The following is a 20,406-nucleotide window of genomic DNA, read 5'->3' on the forward strand; positions in this document are numbered from 1 at the left end:
GTTTAGAAATTGCCCTTCAAATTTGAGGTGGCTAGAGTGGAGTTTCAATGAATGTCAATGGGCGACGTGAGTTGCAAACAAATGGTCATATTGTGAAAACTATCAGGACTATGGCTTAGCTGTGGACATTTTTAGTGGCAGCAGTGATAGCTGAACGTTTTGATACAAGATTTGTGTAGGTGGGCTTGAAAATGAGGGAGTGATGGCAGTTTAGAAATCTTGTCCTGATTTTTCAGCTCACAATCTAGCTTTTGTCAGCTCCCACTCTAGTTTTGAACATTCCGCCATTCATTCCTATGGGACCAATTTCACTACAAAAATGCCGATATTTTGTGAACCATTTAGGGAAACGTTCCACAAAGTAATAGCACACCAATCAGGAACAATCCACACGTTTTGGTATATTACTGTCTATGTAGTGTAAAAACTGTGGGAGGAGTTAGGGTGGTATATTTGGCTATAATAAGAATATATATGTGAGATAACAGTAAGTGGTCTTGCCATGCCAGAACACTTAATAAATGCCAAAGACTTTCTGACCAGCACTGTGGATATGGCATCAATCAAGTATATACTGGTTTTTTTTTGTTTTGTTTTTTTTGCAAAACAGCTCTCTCGTGTTTTATTCATGTTTTAATGTATTTGTGAATTTTCATAATCAAATACTTTTTATTCAATTTTTTTTTTATTATTTGGCTTTTATATTTGTATAAAATATACCCAACAAAATTGAAGTGTGCACCAACGGGCTGCTAAGTAGTGGGCTGCAGTTTGTATTTTCTCCACAAGATGGTGGTCTCACCTTTTCTCAGTGGAATGCAGAGACAGTAAGTAATGGCATGCAGAGACAGGAAGTGGTGGGAGAGAGGAAGTCTGGGAGGAAGTATTCTTCAGAGGCAGTAAGTGTTGGGAGAGAGGAAATCTGAGAGGAAGTATTCTTCAGAGGCAGGAAGTGGTGGGAGAGAGGAAAGCAGGGAGGAAGTAGGGGAAGTTTTCTTGCCATCCTGCAGCAGAGGAGGTAATAGGATATTATTATTTTATTTCCATTTCCATTGGGATGTCTTGTATTTCCAGCAGATGCTGCTACACTCATGTATAGAGTATTATCATATGTACACAGTTAAAGCTTACATATAGAGCCTTTTAGCTGGCTGGCTATCCAGAGCCTCTGGTTTATAGCCCAGATACAGACTTCATATAGAACCAGCACAGTGGCTAAATGGTTAGCACTTCTGCCTGGGAGTACTCAGGTCATGAGTTCAAATCCCAACCAAGGCACTGCCTGCCTGGAGTTTGCATGTTCTCCCTGTGCCTGCGTGGGTTTCCTCTGGGTACTCCAGTTTCCTCCCACACTCCAAAGACATGCTGGGAGGTGAATTGGCTCCTGTCTAAATTGGCCCTAGTATGTGTATGTATGAATGTGAGTTAGGGACCTTAGATTGTACGCCCCTTGAGGGTTAGGAACTGATGTGAATGTACAATATATATGTAAAGCGCTGCGTAAATTGATGGCGCTATATAAGTACCTGAAATAAATAAATTATTTATGCATCTGGTTTATATCCCAGATTCAGCCTTAAAGTGGTTCTAAAGGCTCAAGGATTTTTACCTTCATCCATTCTATGCATGAAGGTAAAAAAAAAAACCTTCACTGTGCAGCATCCCCCCCTAATACTCACCTAAGCCCCCTATCGATCCAGCTATGTGTACTGGAGTCTCGGCTATCCTGGGACTACCTCTCCACATTGGCTGAGACAGAAGCCATTGGCTCCCACTGCTGTCAATCACAGCCAGTGAGCTAGTGAAAAGAGAGGGGGGACAGGGCCGAGCTGCGGCTTTGTGTGTGAATGGACACATGGAGCAGTGGGTGTCCCCATAGCAAGCTGCTTGTTGTAGGGGCACCCAACCGGAGGGAGGGCCCAGGAGCGCCTGTGGGGGACCCGAGAAAAGGAGGATCTGGGCTGCTCTGTGCAAGACCACTGCACACAGCAGGTAAGTATAGACAGGTTTGTTATTTAATGGATAAGTCCACCTTTTTGACAAAATTTATAAATGCACTTTTTTTGCAGGTAAAAAAAATGTGCATTTATTATTTTTGTCTGCAGGAGTCTGTAAAGCATTGCACCAACTATCAGTAGATTGCTGGTGCCATGCAGGTCTCCTGCAGACTTGTCAGAATATCTGCTTGCTGTACGGGATGTACGGTCAAGTAGATATACTGGCAGGAAGCTTCAGTGAACTACCACCATGGTAGTTCATTGAAAACTACAAGAGCTGTGTGAATGAGTGATGTGGCCGTCTGACCGAAGCCCTGCACATCCACGCTGTTTTCAAATCTGACAGATAATACAGAGAGACGTTTCCCCGTACTATCTGTCAGAGGGAGGGGGGAAGAGGGGTGACGGGCGCGGCTGCAGCTATGGGAACATGTTACATGTTTCACCCTAAAAACGGGTGGAACATGTAACATGATCCCAAAGGTAAACTTATACTTTAAAAAAAAAAAAGAAAAAAAAAGCCTTTAGATTCACTTTAACTAGTTGCTGACCACAGATAGCCGAATGACGGCTGCGCTGCGGCCGGCCAGTTCTGGGAGGCTGTCAGATGACGTCCTCCCAGAACGCACTCTCCTGCGCGCCCCCAGCAATCTCCGTGAACGCTGTGTCCTAAAGGACACAGCTGATCACGTGATGTGGTAAAAGGCCAATCACAGCGGCCTTTTACCACGTGATCAGCCGTGTCCAATGACACGCTGATCACCGGGAAATGCGATTGCCGGTTCTCGGCTGCACTTTCCTCACGCTGTCAGAGTGTGAGGAAAGTACTGCCGAGAACCTGCAGTTGTCAGAGCAGGGATCGGCACCGATCATCAGGGCACTGATGATCAGTGCCCTGATGATCGGTGCCCAGCAATGCCACCCACCTATGCCCAGCAGTGCCGCCAGTCAGTGCCCAGCAGTGCCACCAGTCAGTGCCGCCTATCAGTACCCATCATCAGTGCCAGCCTATCATTGCCACCTATCCATGCCACCTCATTAGTGCTGCCCATCAGTGCCGCCTATCAGTGCCCATCAGTGCCGCCTCATCAATGCACATCAGTGAAGGAGGAAAATTACCTGTTTGCAAAATTTTATAACGTTTTTTTTTTGTTCAAATGTTTTGTTCTTTTTTTGTTTATAGCGCAAAAAATAAAACACCCAGTGGTGATTAAATACTACCAAAAGAAAGCTCTATTTGTGAGAAATAAAAAGATAAACATTTCATATGGGGACAGTGTTGCATGACCGCGCAATTGTCATTCAAAGCACTGCAGCGCTGAAAGCTGAAAATTGGCCTGGCAAGGAAGCGGATATAAGTGCCCGGTAGGCAAGGGGTTAAAGTGATAGTAAACACATACCTCATAAAAACCTTTCTATGTTCTGCCAAAGTATGCTCTTCATGTTTGTGTAGTTTATTTTTTTTCTTAAATTAACCTGTTGATTACCTGTATGCCATTGCTGTATACAGCAGTCACATGATTCATATCTAATGCTGAACCCAGTGCTGGCAGAGATCATAGGAGGAGCTTCAATTCCCATCTGATGTATCTACAGTATGTAGGTCAGAAGAGGATGCATGAACTGGGACCCTTGTGTCCAGACAGTGCTGATTGGTGCTGTCCCAGTCACATGATTCCCCCCCCCCAGGAGAAAAAGGGCTTTAAAGCAGGGGTGTCAAACTGTCAGCCTCCAGCTGTTGTGAAACTCCAAGTCCCATCATGCCTCTGCCTTTGGGAGTCATGCTTACAACTGTCAGCCTTGCAATGCCTCATGGGACTTGTAGTTTGGCAACAGCTGGAGGGCCACCAATTTGACACCTGTGCTTTAAGGCTTTCACTGCCAGGCAGGGGAGGGGGGGTTACAGAGCTACAGCTACGGGAATTGCATCTAAAACTGACTCCTGCCTGTCAGGTGGAAGTAGTTGAGTGGCTGGACTACTGCCTGATCGATTCTATAGGCTCCGGTAGCGTGACCTCCCCCCCACACACACACACACATGTGCACACGTTCTCACCATGTATTCTGGGATCCGTTCGCCCATCTGCAGGCTCACAGCTGACATGGGTGACTTGGAAAGTGATGTTTATGACATCACTTCCAGGTCACAACTGTCACTTTTCCCGGCTAGAATTGCCAGACAGAGATGTATTGCAAAGCTATCTGCATTGCAGTACCTCCAGTGGAGCCCAGAGGAGACATTGGGGGTCTTTTAGAGTGAGAGCAATAATTCTAGCAGCAGACTGAGTCACTTTGAGTGGGAGGCCCATGGAATACAGCCCCCTTTGGAGGGGTGGGGAGACCCCTGTCTCAGCTCCCCATATCCCTCTTATGTGTAAGTCACCCTGTGCTTGTTAGGGGTACAGGGTGAAATGTTCTAATATTGGTGTGGGGGTTGTTCATTGTTTACTGCCATGTGGTCCCATTGTTCTATTGTGTGTCCTACATGGGAGCAAACTATTGTGGAATGTATGTGTTTGTGTATTGGCTTGGTGGGGGGTGTTTCCAGCAGCCCTCCTGATGGGACTGTCTGTTGGTGTGTCTCTTGTTGCTAAATATAGATTGCCCCGCCCTGTGTCATTATGCAGGGAGGGGGATTTGTCCCCTGAGTGTATACAAAGCCAGTTTGAGGTTCAAATAAAGAGTTCCATGTTTATACAGACTAGTGTCTTGTAGTCTTGTGTGGTCAGCGGTGGTGTCCGTGGATCTGTGTTCAGACAGGGAAGCGTGAGTCTAACGGAAATACCCTAGTGCAGTCGGGGTCCGGTTCCGTTACACAGACCTCCTCTGTTACACTAAACTGATGACCTGTAGGGGCTTTTAAAGCATCATCTATAGAAAATACAGGGTACTGAAGTTATTCACTATTTCACAGTTGCACGTAAATTTTAAGGTTTGACATGTTTGGTATCTATTTACTCAGTGCAGCCTCGTCTTTTATATTTTTCCATAAATTTGAGTAATTTATTGTGTATTCCTCTAAAAATTCACTTGAAAGTGTGTTGATACTGAAATGTTGCTTTTCCTGGGCCTTTGTGGTAATATGACATAGAAAATTGGAACTACCACTATTTTATTCTCTAGGGGGGTTTTGCATAATCTTCCGACCCAAAGTGATTTTTTAAACATGTGCAAAAACATGCAAAACCGAATCTGGCCGTGAAAGGGCTAAAAGAGAAATTTGGGGATTTTTTTTTTATTTTAATTATACTTGCCTAGGTGGTATAACGGCTCAAACTCCAGCAACGTATAGGTACATCGCTGGAACTCAAGTGGTTAAAATGAATCTACAGTGCCAGAACTATGGAGGAATGCTTACACACATGAAAAACTCTGTAAAACGTAGCGCTCAGAGGTCTACCGTAGAGGAAGATGATCACAAATGATGCATAATATACAATGGCTCATGAACTTCGCCAGGAATGTGTAGTAGATACCAGGGGCGGACTCACAACTCAATAGGGGATCATGGCCAAACTCAAAAAAGCCTATGAAAAAGGTACCAGAGGTATACCATGGGGCCCCCTACTGACCCCGGGCCCTCGGGCAGTGCCCAAGTTTCCAAATAGTCAGTCCGCCCCTGGTAGATGCTGCCCTCCTCAACCGGGAAAGTCTTGTGAAAACTACAAAAAGAACAAACAGGAGGGCACAAATGCCTAGTGCATTATTTATTTATTTCAGGTACTTATATTGCACTGTCAATTTCTGCAGCGCTTTATATATATATATATATAGTACACTCACATCAGTCCCCGCCCCTGAGGAGCGTACATTCTAAGGTCCCTAACTCACATTCATACATAGACATACTAGGGATAATTTAGACAGGAGCCAATTACCTACCAGCATGTGCGTGGGAGGAAACCCACGCAGGCACAGGGAGAACTCCAGGCTGGTGGTGCCATGGTTGGAATTCGAACCAACAACCCTAGTACTGCCAGGCGGAGGTGCTAACCATTTAGCCATTGTGCTGCCCTGTGCATTACCGATGATTTATTGTTCAGCATTGCTCTGAGGAAGGAGGTATGCCTCCCCAGAGAGCTTGCCAGTCTCTCTGGGTTGCAAGGACACACACGATTCCCCTTGCTGTGGCATCTTGGGGGTTTTTTATGCGATTTTACTTTCCACTTACGCGAGTATCAATTTGGCATCTGTTTTGTGAACAATAAATCGTCGGTAATGCACTAGGCATGTGTGCCCTCCTGTTTGTTCTTTTTGTTATTCTGTTTATCGAAGAATTCTGTACAAACAATTATTTTCCCAGTACAGACCAGAGAATTCCCTGTTATTAAATGTCTGCATAGAGGAGCATTCTGCATAGATCAGGAGGAGGTGAGCAGGATTCAGGGGGTCGTATGACATCGCTCTTACCTGTGTAATAAAAACATTGGATCTAACAGGAGAGATGAAGAGGAATATGGGAGGCCAGGAGTGACAGTTGTTATTTTCTATATATAAAACAAGCATGCAGCACTCCTAAATAATATAAAACAAACAAAAATAAAAAACAAATATATATTACTCCAAATTTAACATATATGCTTATATGTGTGCAGAATGGTGCATGACGCACATAGCTGTGAATCGCCGTGCATGGAAAAGTTCATGAATAAATTTCCAAAATAGAAACGTAAAGATGGGTGACCGTCTGTTTATAGCGAACATCAAATATTCGTGACATCAAATGGTGAGGAAATGAGAATCGTATGCACTAACCAGATAGCGCTATATAAAACGCATGTAGATGATGAGATCATCTAGGTGTGAGCATCTGGACTCAGGTGTTCTGATTATGGCAACATCTATCGCAGCATTTCCGCAGGATTTCCAAATGGCAGAGCTCTGATTGAAGACCACCAGAGGGAGCCAGCAACCAGGATCTCTTCAGACCAGGTATCCCAAAGCGTATAGTGTGTTCACCGACCACCAGAGGGAGAAAGAGCTCAGGAGAGTATCCAATAGTATCCTTAAGGAAAATTGGCTCAAGCAAAAAGGAGCCAAAGATATCTAAGTGCAGCATTACTTTATTCAAAGATGCAGAGAAATGATAAAAAATACAACTCACATGATATGAAAAGGCGCATTGGCCAGACAAAATAGGTCCACGTGGATAGAAAGTCACTGAGGGCAGCTTTCTGACATGTTTCGTGCCAAGCACGTTCTCAAAGAAAGATATTTGATATTTGTTAGTTGTTATTTTGTGTCTTTACACAGGATTATCAAGTAGCAAAGAAGAGATCTGGTGAGCCATTGACACCCAGCTTCACGGGGGATCACCCATCACAAAGCTTGCACCTCACTGCCTGACAACACAGGTACAAAGATACAGGCACCTTGTATCATTGTGTCTCAGGATTCTATAAGGTGTCAGGATATTGCTGTCTATCCTCCATGGAGGAATGTTTAGAAGGACACAAGGATCTCTACAAGGATATCAAGATGGAGAACCGGCCGCCTCTCACATCACCGGGTAAGAGGAGACTGTAAAGAAGAGAGCAGTACAGAGGGTCCATCAAGATCCCTCGTGTTCTGATAAACAAATAGAAACAATGTATTCAGTCATTGTGTGTGTTTTCCTACAGATGGATCCAGTACCAGAAAGCAACCAGAGAGATGTCCTCGTCCTCTGTATTCCCGGGTTTCCACACCGGAACATAAGGAGATCCCTCACAATGATCAGGTAGATGGGAATGAACAATTAAAATTCAAGAAAGTACTCTAAACTATAAAATGACATTCTTCTATGTAACTTCTTGTTCTTTTTAAAATGTATTCTGTCATTGGATTTAGGATGATAAACTGAAAGACCTCAAAGCTGAGATCAAAGAGGAAGAAGAAAAGTTTGTGAGTGGAGCTCCGCAGTCTATGGAGGAGGGTGAGATGAATATGAAAAGTAAATACAGGATTCAAGTAGCAGTGATCTTAAAGTGTTAATAAACCCCGAACCCTGCATTCACTATATCTGCTCTCCCAGGACCCTGCATTCACTATATTTGGTCTCCCCAGACCCTGCATTCACTATATTTGGTCTCCCCAGACCCTGCATTCACTATATCCGCTCTCCCCAGACCCTGCATTCACTATATCCGCTCTCCCCGGACTCCGCATTCACTATATCCGCTCTCCCCGGACCCTGCATTCACTATATCCGCTCTCCCCGGACTCTGCATTCACTATATCCGCTCTCCCCGGACTCTGCATTCACTATATCCGCTCTCCCCGGACCCTGCATTCACTATATACGCTCTCCCCGGACCCCACATACACTATATCCGGTCTCCTCGGACCCCACATTCACTATATCCGCTCTCCCCGGACCCCGCATTCACTATATCCGCTCTCCCCGGACCCCGCATTCACTATATCCAGTCTCCCCGTACCCTGCATTCACTATATCCGGTCTCCCCTGACCCTGCATTCACTATATCTGCTCTCCCCAGACCCCGCATTCACTATATTTGGTCTCCCCGGACCCTGCATTCACTATATTTGGTCTCCCCGGACCCCGCATTCACTATATCCGCTCTCCCTGGACCCCGCATTCACTATATCCGGTCTCCTCGGACCCTGCATTCACTATATCTGCTCTCCCCGGACCCCGCATTCACTATATTTGGTCTCCCCAGACCCCGCATTCACTATATTTGGTCTCCCCGGATCCCGCATTCACTATATCCGCTCTCCCCGGACCCCGCATTCACTATATCCGCTCTCCCCGGACCCTGCATTCACTATATCTGGTCTCCCGGGACCCTGCATGCACTATATCTGGTGTCCCCAGACCCTGCATTCACTATATCCGCTCTCCCCGGACCCTGCATTCACTATATCTGGTCTCCCTGGACCCTGCATTCACTATATCCAGTCTCGCACAATACACAGAACATGGAAATGCAATTAATTTAGTAAATATAAACTGCTAAATACCTTTTCTCATCAGCAGTTAGAGCAGTCTTGTGACATCTATAAGTGTGCAGCATAGCACTGGTTAAAGCTTGTAGGAGGAGTTTTCATTCACCCCTGATTGTCAGATGAGGCTGCATAACCCCTGCCCCACTGTCTGGACAGCACTGATCACATGCATTCTCCCAAGAAAAAAAAAACTCTCCACTAATACACACCAAACTGAGCATGTACAGCTTGCCCCCAAGGCTCTGTTCTGTGAGCAGATGGATTGGGGACAGTAGAAAAAGGGGAGGACCAGAGAAGCCAGGATCAAACAGCCTTTTTACACAATGCGGAGGATTAACCCCTTAGGTTGCCTTAGTGAGTATAACAAGCATGCTTTACTGCATATACAGACTGATTGTACTGTTGTGGGTTTAGTAACACTTTAATTGTGTCACATCCCTAAACGTATAGAACACTTATTTGACTAGAGTATGGATGGGATTTTTGTAACAACCAAAATGAAATGTAGATAAAACAAAATCAGTTTATTATGCAAATAAATAAAATCCAAAATAATAATAGCAAAGTATATATTGATAAAAAGTAAATCAACCACCAATGTAAGTAAACTGTAATAACAACCATTACATGTAAATTACAGAGTACACCCCTAACTGAAAAATCCCATCCATACTCTATGCAAATAAGTGTTGAATATGAAAAGGAATCTTCTCTTTATACCAACCCAAGAAAGTCATAAACATCAAATGCAGAAACAGTTAAAGGATAAATTCACCTTTCGTAACATCTTACATCCATTGTCAGGGTGTAGCATGTTACGAAATCACCGCCCATTGGACGTCCACTGGGGAAACCATTCAACATAGAACCCAGAAAACTGCAGCCATCATGACTACTATAGTTATTTTCCACTTCCCCAGTGGTCCATCATGGATGGGATATGCGTACTTACATTGGTCCAAACTTGGACAACGTATGCAATTAAGATCATACCTGGAATTCAGCTTTCAATCTGACCTCTGGGCTGAAAAACTTCCATTTAAATATAACCCTTAATAGCCACCAAGGATATAAACCCACTTTGTGTGCACCACATCCCTTTGGAAAGCCAGATATTACCTTATAAAGGTAGCAGTGACATCATCACCATGCTGTACATAGCTTGAGCAGAACTCTGTGAGGGGCCCTGAAGGCTCCACCTACGACAAGCTGCCCACTTATAGAGGAGGGGGGCAGAGTCAAGACCAATCACCCTGGACAAACAGAGAGCAGCAATGACCAGTCTTTGTTACAGGAAGCTCCTTTCCTGCACAGAAGCAACTTTTCACTCTGGAGTGCTGCATGAATCAGGAAGAAATACACAAAGCACACCAGGATTCAAGAAAGAACACACACACACGTGTCTTTTCTTTAGATGATTTTTGCTTATCACGGAGTTTAGCTTTAACTGTTGACCATGAGATTGAAGTACCTACCCCAATGCCCAATGTCTTGTGGGTATTGTAATTCCTTCACCAGAAAAAGGCAGTCGTGTTTACCACACTACTCCATGTTCCCAACAAATGAGGTGGAGATACTGTACGCCATATGAAAGGTTCCCAACAAATGAGGTAGAGGTATTGTACAACATATGAAAGGTTCCCAACAAATGAGGTGGAGATACCGTACACCATATGAAAGGTTCCCAACAAACGAGGTGGAGATACTGTACACCATATGAAAGATTCCCAAAAAATGAGGTGGAGATACAGTACACCATATGAAAGGTTCCTAACAAACGAGGTGGAGATACTGTACACCATATGAGAGGTTCCCAACAAATGAGGTGGAGATACTGTACGCCATATGAAAGGTTCCCAACAAATGAGGTAGAGATTCTGTACACCAAATGAAAGGTTCCCAACAAATGAGGTGGAGATACTGTACACCATATGAAAGGTTCCCAACAAATGAAGTGGAGATACTGTGGGCCATATGAAAGGTTCAAAACAAATGAGGTGGAGATACTGTACGCCATATGAAAGGTTCCCAACAAATGAAGTATAGTTATTGTACAGCATATGAAAGGTTCCCAACAAATGAGGTGGAGATACTGTACGCCATATGAAATGTTCCCAACAAATGAGGTGGAGATACTGTACACCATATGAAAGGTTCCCAACAAATGAGGTGGAAATACTGTACTACATAAGAGAAGGTTCCCAACAAATGAGGTGGAGATACCGTACACCGTATGAAAGGTTCCCAACAAATGAAGTAGAGGTATTGTACAGCATATGTACAGCATATGAAAGGTTCCCAACAAATGAGGTGGAGATACTGTACGCCATATGAAAGGTTCCCAACAAATGAAGTGGAGGTACTGTAGGCCATATGAAAGGTTCTCAACAAATGAGGTGGAGAAACTGTACGCCATATGAAAGGTTCCCAATAAATGAGGTGGAGATACTGTACACCATATGAAAGGTTCCCAACAAATGAAGTGGAGATATTGTAGGCCATATAAAAGGTTCCCAACAAATGAAGTGGAGATACTGTAGGCCATATGAAAGGTTCAAAACAAATGAGGTGGAGATACTGTACACCATATGAGAGGTCTATCCCAGTTCCTCAATATAATGTTGTGTTCCCAGGAAATGAGGTAGAGGTATTATACAGCATATGAAAGGTTCTTCTCTCTATTCTAAGATACAGTGTCATGACCCCAACAAATGAGGTGGAGATACCGTACACCGTATGAAAGGTTCCCAACAAATGAAGTAGAGGTATTGTACAGCATATGTACAGCATATGAAAGGTTCCCAACAAATGAGGTGGAGATACTGTACACCATATGAAAGGTTCCCAACAAATGAAGTGGAGATACTGTAGGCCATATGAAAGGTTCCCAACAAATGAGGTGGAGATACTGTAGGCCATATAAAAGGTTCCCAACAAATGAAGTGGAGATATTGTAGGCCATATGAAAGGATCAAAACAAATGAAGTGGAGATACTGTACACCATATGAGAGGTCTATCCCAGTTCCTCAATATAATGTTGTGTTCCCAGCACATGAGGTAGAGGTATTGTACAGCATATGAAAGGTTCTTCTCCATTCTAAGATACAGTGTCATGACCCCAACAAATGAGGTGGAGGTATTTGTATACAATATGAAAGGTCCTTTTCCATTCATCAATATAATGACATGTTCCCAAAAATGAGGTGGACATACTGTACAAAATATGAAAGGTTTGTCTCTTTTCTTCAATATGTTGCCATGTTTCCAAAAAATGAAGTGGAGGAAGGCCTATCTCCATTCTACCAGTAAAACCAGCCGGCCATACACTGCTTGAATTTTGAAGTGTTGGTGGTCCTGTTGGCACCACCCAGCTCAACAAACTTCAATTTGAAAATCATAGTAGCTGGGTGGAAAATTGACAGCTGAAGAAGAGAAATCTAAACATGTGGCTAACAGTTCAAGACCAGCCTGTAGCAGATTTACTGCTACAGGGCGGCCGTTCTGTGCCAAATCACGTGTAGAAATGTGATTTTGCACTTCCTGGTGTAGGAGGTGGGCATGCATCCCCGGCGCACCGCTTCTGCAGAAGCCAATCAACAGGTGCCGGCCAATGGATGAACACCAACACCTGTTGATCGGCGAGGAGATTGACAGAACACAGCTCTTCCTATGTAAGCAAAGCAGAGCTGTGTCCTGTTAGCAGCGATCTGCTAGATTTTCTTTCCCTGCAAAGCAAGGAATAAAATCTAGCAGATTGCCTAGTAAAATCACATTACTCTGTACACAAAACACTGGTTAGGCACACATTTAACCCTTTCACCTCCCTAGATGTTAACCCCTTTCCAGCCAGTGTCATTAATACATTGACAGTATATATTTTAGCAGTGATCACTGTATTAGTGTCTCTGGTTCCCACAAAGTGTCAGTTAGTGTCAGATTGTCCGCAGCTGATTGCTACCATTAGTAGTATAAAATAAATACATAAATAAAAATTCCAGTACATATACCATAGTTTGTAGGCGCTATAACTTTTGCGCAAACCAATGCTTTTTGGGATTTTTTTGTTACCAAAAATATGTAGCAGAATTCATATTTGCATAAATTTATGAAGAAATTTGATTTTTTTTTCCTTTTGGGATGTTTTATAAGTGAAATTAAAAAAATATTGATTTTGTATATTTAAATTGTCTGTTTTTTTTGTTTATGGCGCAAAATATAAAAAACGCAATACCACCAAAAGGAAGCTCTATTTGTGAATAAAAAAAATGAAATCAATTTTATTTGGGTACTGCGTTGCATGACCGTGCGATTGTCAGTTAAAATAATGCAGTGGCCTGGTCATGAAGCGGGGGGGGGGGGGGGGGGGTAAATCTTGCGGTGTGCAAGTGGTTAACAATTTCATCAATGCACAAACCATGTTACCCAGTGTGATCTGAGAGTAATATATCCTATCTGCTTTATATTGCAAAGGAGAAAGCATCAGGGAGGATCCGCCTAGATCCCTATTCTCTAAAAAACACATAGAGACACGTTTTCAGTCAGTGTGTGTGTGTTACTTACAGGTGGATCCTCTAGCAGAAACAAACCAGAGAGATGTCCCCATCCTCTGTATTTCCGGGATTCCACACAGGAAGGTCACACCATCCCTCACAATAATCAGGTAGAAGATGCTCAGCAACAAGAACTAAAAAAGAATTCTAATCAATGTGATGACATTCTGCTATGTAACTTCTTTTTTTACAAATATATTCTGTCATCCTTGGGGTTTAGGATGAAGGACAGAGAGACATGAAAGCTGAGGTGAAAGAGGAAGAAGAAGAGATGTTTGTGAGTGGAGCTCAGCAGTCTATGGAGGAGAGCGAGATGAATATGGGAAGTAAACAGGAGGAATCTTCTCTTTATAGCAGCACAAGTAAGTAATAAACACAAAAGGCAGGGTACATATAAAACGCATCATGTGAAAGGTCCATCTCCATGCTTAGAAATCATGTTGGTTTTTCACAACAAACAGAATATAGATAATATACATCGTTTGAAAGGTCCTTTCCTTTACCTCAATATAACAAATGTGTTCCCAATACATGATGAGGGAATACTGTACATAATATAAAAGGGTAATCCCAATTCCCAATAAAACATCTTGTTTATAACAAATGATGAGGAGATACTGTAAACCATATAAAAGGTCCATCTCTATTCCTCAGGATAGCCTCATGTTTCATACAAATGGTGACGGGCTACTGTACAGTATATGAAAGGTCCATCTCCATTCTTTAATATAACCTTGGGTACCCAACAAATGATGAGGAGATACAGTACGCCATACGAAAGGTCCATCTCCATTCCTCAATATAACGTCATGTTCCCAACAAATGAGGAGGAGATACTGTACACCATATGAAAGGTCCATCTCCATTCTTCAGGATAGCCTCATGTTTCATACAAATGGTGACGGGCTACTGTACACCACATGAAAGATTCCCAACAAATGAGGAGGAGATACTGGACACCATATGAAAAGTCCATCTCCGTTCCTCAGTATAACGTCATGTTTCCAACAAATGAGGAGGAGATACTGAACACCATATGAAAGGTCCATCTCCATTCCTCAATATAACGTCATGTTCCCAACAAATGAGGAGGAGATACTGTACACCATATGAAAGGTCCATCTCCATTCTTCAGGATAGCCTCATGTTTCATACAAATGGTGACGGGCTACTGTACACCACATGAAAGATTCCCAACAAATGAGGAGGAGATACTGGACACCATATGAAAAGTCCATCTCCATTCCTCAATATAACGTCATGTTTCCAACAAATGAGGAGGAGATACTGGACACCATATGAAAGGTCCATCTCCATTCCTCAATATAACGTCATGTTCCCAACAAATTAGGACATACTGTACACCATATGAAAGGTCCATCTCCGTTCTTTACTATAACCTTGGGTTCCCAACAAATGACGAGGAGATACTGGACACGATACAAAAGGTCCCTCTCCACTCCTCAGGATAACCTCAAGTTCCTTACAAATGGTGACGGGATACTGTACACCACATGAAAAGTCCATCTCCATTCTTTAACCACCTCCTGCCCGCCATATAAGGTAATGACGGATGCAAGGCGGTTCTCTCGTTCTGGGAGGTCGTCATATGACGTCGTCCCATTCTCACTGCGCGTGCGTGGGTCTGGAAGTGCGCAGTGCGGTGATCGGCGGTGCGATGTGTCCCTCGGACACAGCGGATCACCGATCAACGGAAAGAGCCGAAGATGTCGGCTCGGTCATGTGATCAGCTGTGTCCAATCACAGGTGATTGCATGTAAGTAGGGAAATGCCAGTTATTGGCATTTCTCTCCCCAGAAGCTGTCACGCTGACAGAGAAGAGCTGGTAATCAGTATTCCTCGGAGGGGACATGTACACTGATCATCAGTGTAGCCCCAGCAGTGCCACCTGTCAGTGTCCATCAATGCCAGCTGTCAGTGTTTATCAGTGCCACATCAATGCCAAATATCAGTGCCTACCAGTGAACATCAAAGCCACATATCAGTGCCCAGCTGAGCTGCCTTTCAGTGCCACCTATCAGTGCCAGTCAGTGTCACCTATCAATGCCAGTCAGTACCACCTATCAATGCCAGTCAGTGCCACCTATCAGTGCTGCCAATCAGTACCACCTATCAGTGCCAGTCAGTACCACCTATCAATGCCAGTCAGTGCCACCTATCAGTGCTGCCAATCAGTGCCACCTATCAGTGTGCATCAGTGCCGCCTATCAGTACCACCTACTAGTGCCTGGGAGGGAGGAAAGGAATAGTGTTTTTTGTATTAGTGGGAGAAGTGCCCCGAGGGCCAGATAAAGGCAAGCAAAGGGCCACATCTGGCCCCTGGGCCGCAGTTTGGAGACCCCTGTCCTAGACCAACATCTGCTGTATGACTCCCAAATGCAATGTTTGAAAAATACTTTTAACATTTATTTTACAATTGCTTTTCCACAGGTAGACACGACGTCCAGCCCACCCCCAAGGAGCCTCGTCTCTTATCTCCAGGGTGTCATGACATTTCACAATATCCTTCCCGAGGAAATTCCGTCACTCAGAGAGCAATGGATCCCTCTTATCCCAAAGACTCGTCTGATAAAACCCGTACCAGGACCCTGAGATCTCACAGTACAGACACTTCAATAAATCCATCTTTTCCAAACAAATTTTCTTTAAGCCACGAAGGTGAAAACACAGAAGAGCATTCACTATCATGTTCAGTGTGCGGGAAATCCTTCACAGAAAACAGAGCTCTCCTTAGACATGAGAAAATTCACACAGGTCAGCGTTCCTATTCTTGTTCAGAGTGCGGGAAATGTTTGACTGAGAAAGGAAGCCTTCTCAAACATCAGAGAATTCACACAGGCGAGCGCCCCTATTCGTGTCCAGAGTGCGGGAAATGTTTTACTGAGAAAGGAGGCCTTGTTAAACATCAGAGAACTCACACGGGTGAGCTTCCCTATCCATGTTTAGAGTGCGGGAAATGTTTTACTGAGAAAAAAGTACTGCTTACACATCAGAGGATTCACACAGGAGAGCGTCCCTATTCATGTTCAGAGTGTGGGAAATGTTTCACTGAGAAAGGAAGCCTTATTAAACACCAGAGAATTCACACAGGTGAGCTTCCCTATCCATGTTCAGAATGTGGGAAATGTTTCATTCAAAAAGGAAACCTTCTTAGACACCTGAGAGTTCACAAGGGTGAGCGTCCCTATCCATGTTCAGAGTGTGGGAAATGTTTCATTCAGGAAGGAGACCTTCTTAGACACCAGAGAACTCACAGAGGGGAGCATCTCTATTCATGCTCAGAATGTGGGAAATATTTCAATCACAAAGGAAACCTTCTTGCACATCAGAGAATTCACACAGGTGAACGTCCCTTTTCATGTTCAGAGTGCGGGAAAGGTTTCACTCAAAAAAACGCACTTCTTACACACCAGAGAAGTCATACAGGGGAGCGTCCCTATTCATGTTCAGAGTGTGGAAAATCTTTCATTCAGAAAACAAACCTGCTTACGCACCAGAAATATCACACAGGTGAGCGTTCCTATTCATGTTCAGAGTGTGGGAAATGTTTTATTCAAAAAGGAAACCTTCTTACACACCAGAGAAGTCACAACTTTATCAGTGTGTAGGAAAAGTACATCTTACACCCAGGTGAGCATTCCTATCCATGTTCAGAGTGCGGGAAAGGTTTCACTGTGAAGAAAAAATCTCTTAAATTTGTAACCCTTACTAAACCCCGGACCCTGCATTCACTATATCCACTCTTCCCGGACCCTGCATTTGCTATGTCCGGTCTCCCCGGACCCCGCATTCACTATATCTGCTCTCCCCGGACCCCGCATTCACTATATCCGCTCTCCCCGGACCCCGCATTCACTGTATCCGCTCTCCCCGGACCCCGCATTCACTATATCCGCTCTCCCCGGACCCCGCATTCACTATATCTGCTCTCCCCGGACCCCGCATTCACTATATCCGCTCTCCCCGGACCCTGCATTCACTATATCCGCTCTCCCCGGACCCTGCATTCACTATATCCGCTCTCCCCGGACCCCGCATTCACTAAATCCGGTCTCCCCAGACCCTGCATTCACTATATCCGGTCTCCCCGGACCCCGCATTCACTATATCCACTCCCCCCAGCCCGGACCCTGCATTCACTATATCCGCTCTCCCCGGACCCCGCATTCACTATATCCGCTCTCCCCGGACCCCGCATTCACCCGGTGCGGACCGCACTCCCCGCACCTGCCTCGGGACGCCACTGAGTGCCCCTCATGTTAACCCCTTCCTGCCCAGTGCCATTAGTACAGCGTCAGTGCTTTCTATTAGCACTGATCAGTGTATTGGTGTCACTGGGGATGTCAGTGACACCAAATCAGTCTCCCCCAGTGTCAGAATGTCCGTTGCGGTTCTGCTATAATTTACTGATTGCCGCCATTACTAGTAAAAAAAAATATTTTTTAAATCCCAGTGTCTATACCGCCATTTGTAGATGCTATAACTTTCACGTAAACCGATTCATTTACACTTATTGGGATTTTTTTTAGCAAAGACATGGAGCAAAATACATTTTGGCCGAAATTTATGACGAAATTTGATTTTTTTTTACTTTTTTACTGGACATGTTTAATACCAAAAAGTCCAAAATATTGTTTTTTTTTCTCAAAAGTGTCGGGTTTTTTTTATAGCTGTTAAATGACACATGTGGACTAATTAGGTGACTTCTGAAGGCAATTGGTTCCACTAGATTTTAGTTAGGGGTATCAGAGTAAAGGAGGCTGAATACAAATGCACACCACACTTTTCAGTTATTTATTTGTAAAAAATTGGGAAAACCATTTCTCATTTTCCTTCCACTTCACAATTATGTGCCACTTTCTGTTGGTCTATCACATCCAATCCCAATAAATAAATAGACTTCTCCAAGGGGAAGGGAGACTTCTCCAAGGGGGAGGGAGACTTCTCCAAGGGGGAGGGAGACTTCTCCAAGGGGGGGGAAGACTTCTCCAAGGGGAAGGAAGACTTCTCCAAGGGGAAGGAAGACTTCTCCAAGGGGAAGGAAGACTTCTCCAAGGGGGAGGAAGACTTCTCCAAGGGGGAGGAAGACTTCTCCAAAGGGGAGGAAGACTTCTCCAAGGGGGAGGAAGACTTCTCCAAGGGGGAGGAAGACTTCTCCAAGGGGGAGGAAGATTTCTTCAAAGGGGAGGAAGACTTCTCCAAGGGGGAGGAAGATTTCTTCAAAGGGGAGGAAGACTTCTCCAAGGGGAAGGGAGACTTCTTCAAGGGGGAGGAAGACTTCTCCAAGGGGGAGGAAGACTTCTCCAAGGGGGAGGAAGACTTCTCCAAGGGGGAGGAAGACTTCTCCAAGGGGGAGGAAGACTTCTTCAAAGGGGAGGAAGACTTCTTCAAAGGGGAGGAAGACTTCTTCAAAGGGGAGGAAGACTTCTTCAAGGGGGAGGGAGACTTCTTCAAGGGGGAGGAAGACTTTCCTACAAGGGGGAGGAAGACTTTCCTACAAGGGGGAGGAAGACTTTCCTACAAGGGGGAGGAAGACTTCTTCAAGTGGAAGGAAGACTTTTTCAAGGCACTGTATCACAAGCAGTTTCCAAGTAGAGGTTAGGGCTCACTGAGTTCATGGAAGTAGATTCAACAGTGGGGGGAGGAAGGGGAAAAGTGCAGGAAATGTTTTGGTTACGTAAATAAATGTATTGCACTCCAGGGAATTCACACAATCCTCAGGGTTTCAAAGTTCCAGGCCTGCAGCGATAAAAGTATAGTAATACACTCTCCTACACAAACAGTGTGACTTGGTCTGACACGCACACAGACCACACCATAGATCTCAATGGTGGGAATACACAGGTGAATATGGCAGCACACGGGCACCACTGATTTGTGGTTGATAATGGCTTGTGTACATGATTGCTCTCGGTATGATTTTGTTTCTTCAGTTATATAAGATTGGATTTAGACTGCAGCTTAGATATTATTGTTTGTTAATCGTTTATTCTGATCTTGTAAAATAAAGAAGAAAACTCGACGTGTTACAGTGCTCTGTTCTAAGTGGGGTTTTTTTTGTTTGCTTTTTAATCACCATAATTCTGATGATTGGTAATAAAACCAGCACCTGCTGTGCCCGCTATGAGATACTCCCAAGATCCCTGATTTCGGGGCTGTGTACACCCGCTGTGCCCATTATGAGGGGTTCCCCCCATCCCTGTGCTGAGTTCCCGGGTCTGTACACCTGCTGTGCCCATTATGAGGGGTTCCCACCATCCCTGTGCTGAGTTCCTGGGTATGTTCACCCGCTGTGCCCATTATGAAATGTTCCTACCATCCCTGTGCTGAGTTCCCGGGTCTGTAACCCGCTGTGCCCATTATGAGGGGTTCCCCCCATCCCTGTGCTGAGTTCCCGGGTCTGTACACCTGCTGTGCCCATTATTAGGGGTTCCCGCCATCCCTGTGCTGAGGTCCCGTGGTCTGTTCACCCACTGTGCCTATTATGAGTGGTTCCTACCATCCCTGTGCTGAGTTCCCGGGTCTGTTCACCTGCTGTGCCCATTATGAGGAGTTCCCACCATCCCTGTGCCAAGTTCCTGGGTCTGTTTACCCGCTGTGCCTATTATGAGGGGTTCCTGCAATTCCTGCACTGGGTTTCTGGATGTGTACACCTGCTGTGCCCATTAGCCCATTATGAGGGGTTCCCACCATCCCTGTGCTGAGTTCCTGGGTCTGTACACCTGCTGTGCCCATTATAAGGGGTTCCCACCATCCCTGTGCTGAGGCCCTGGGTCTGTACACCTTCTGTGCCCATTATGAGGGGTTCCCACCATCCCTGTGCTGAGTTCCCAGGTCTGTACACCTGCTGTGCCCATTATGAGGAGTTCCCACCATCCCTGTGCCA

At 44.7% G+C, this 20,406-nt stretch overlaps 1 protein-coding gene across 2 annotated transcripts in view; it reads left to right on the forward strand.

Annotated features, from left to right (window-relative positions):
- LOC149466129 (uncharacterized) overlaps nt 1-19,554 on the forward strand; it is a 40,629-nt gene extending 21,075 nt beyond the window's left edge. The window contains exons 1-7 of one of the 2 annotated variants that reach the window (XM_089672804.1): nt 875-1,018; nt 7,251-7,506; nt 7,619-7,716; nt 7,827-7,911; nt 13,512-13,609; nt 13,720-13,861; nt 15,951-19,554. In XM_089672804.1, coding sequence (XP_089528930.1) covers nt 7,428-7,506; nt 7,619-7,716; nt 7,827-7,911; nt 13,512-13,609; nt 13,720-13,861; nt 15,951-17,128 — 1,680 coding nt within the window. In that variant the 5' untranslated portion in view covers nt 875-1,018; nt 7,251-7,427 and the 3' untranslated portion in view covers nt 17,129-19,554. Of the gene's footprint in view, nt 1-874; nt 1,019-7,250; nt 7,507-7,618; nt 7,717-7,826; nt 7,912-13,511; nt 13,610-13,719; nt 13,862-15,950 lie in introns of those variants that run through there. The other variant, XM_089672805.1, reaches the window with a different exon arrangement.
- The last annotated feature ends 852 nt before the right edge of the window (nt 19,555-20,406 follow it).

The sequence above is a fragment of the Staurois parvus genome, unplaced genomic scaffold (genome assembly GCF_062004578.1).
Source record: "Staurois parvus isolate SC_StPar_1 unplaced genomic scaffold, SC_StPar_1.0 ptg000132l, whole genome shotgun sequence".
Taxonomy (NCBI): Eukaryota; Metazoa; Chordata; class Amphibia; order Anura; family Ranidae; genus Staurois; species Staurois parvus.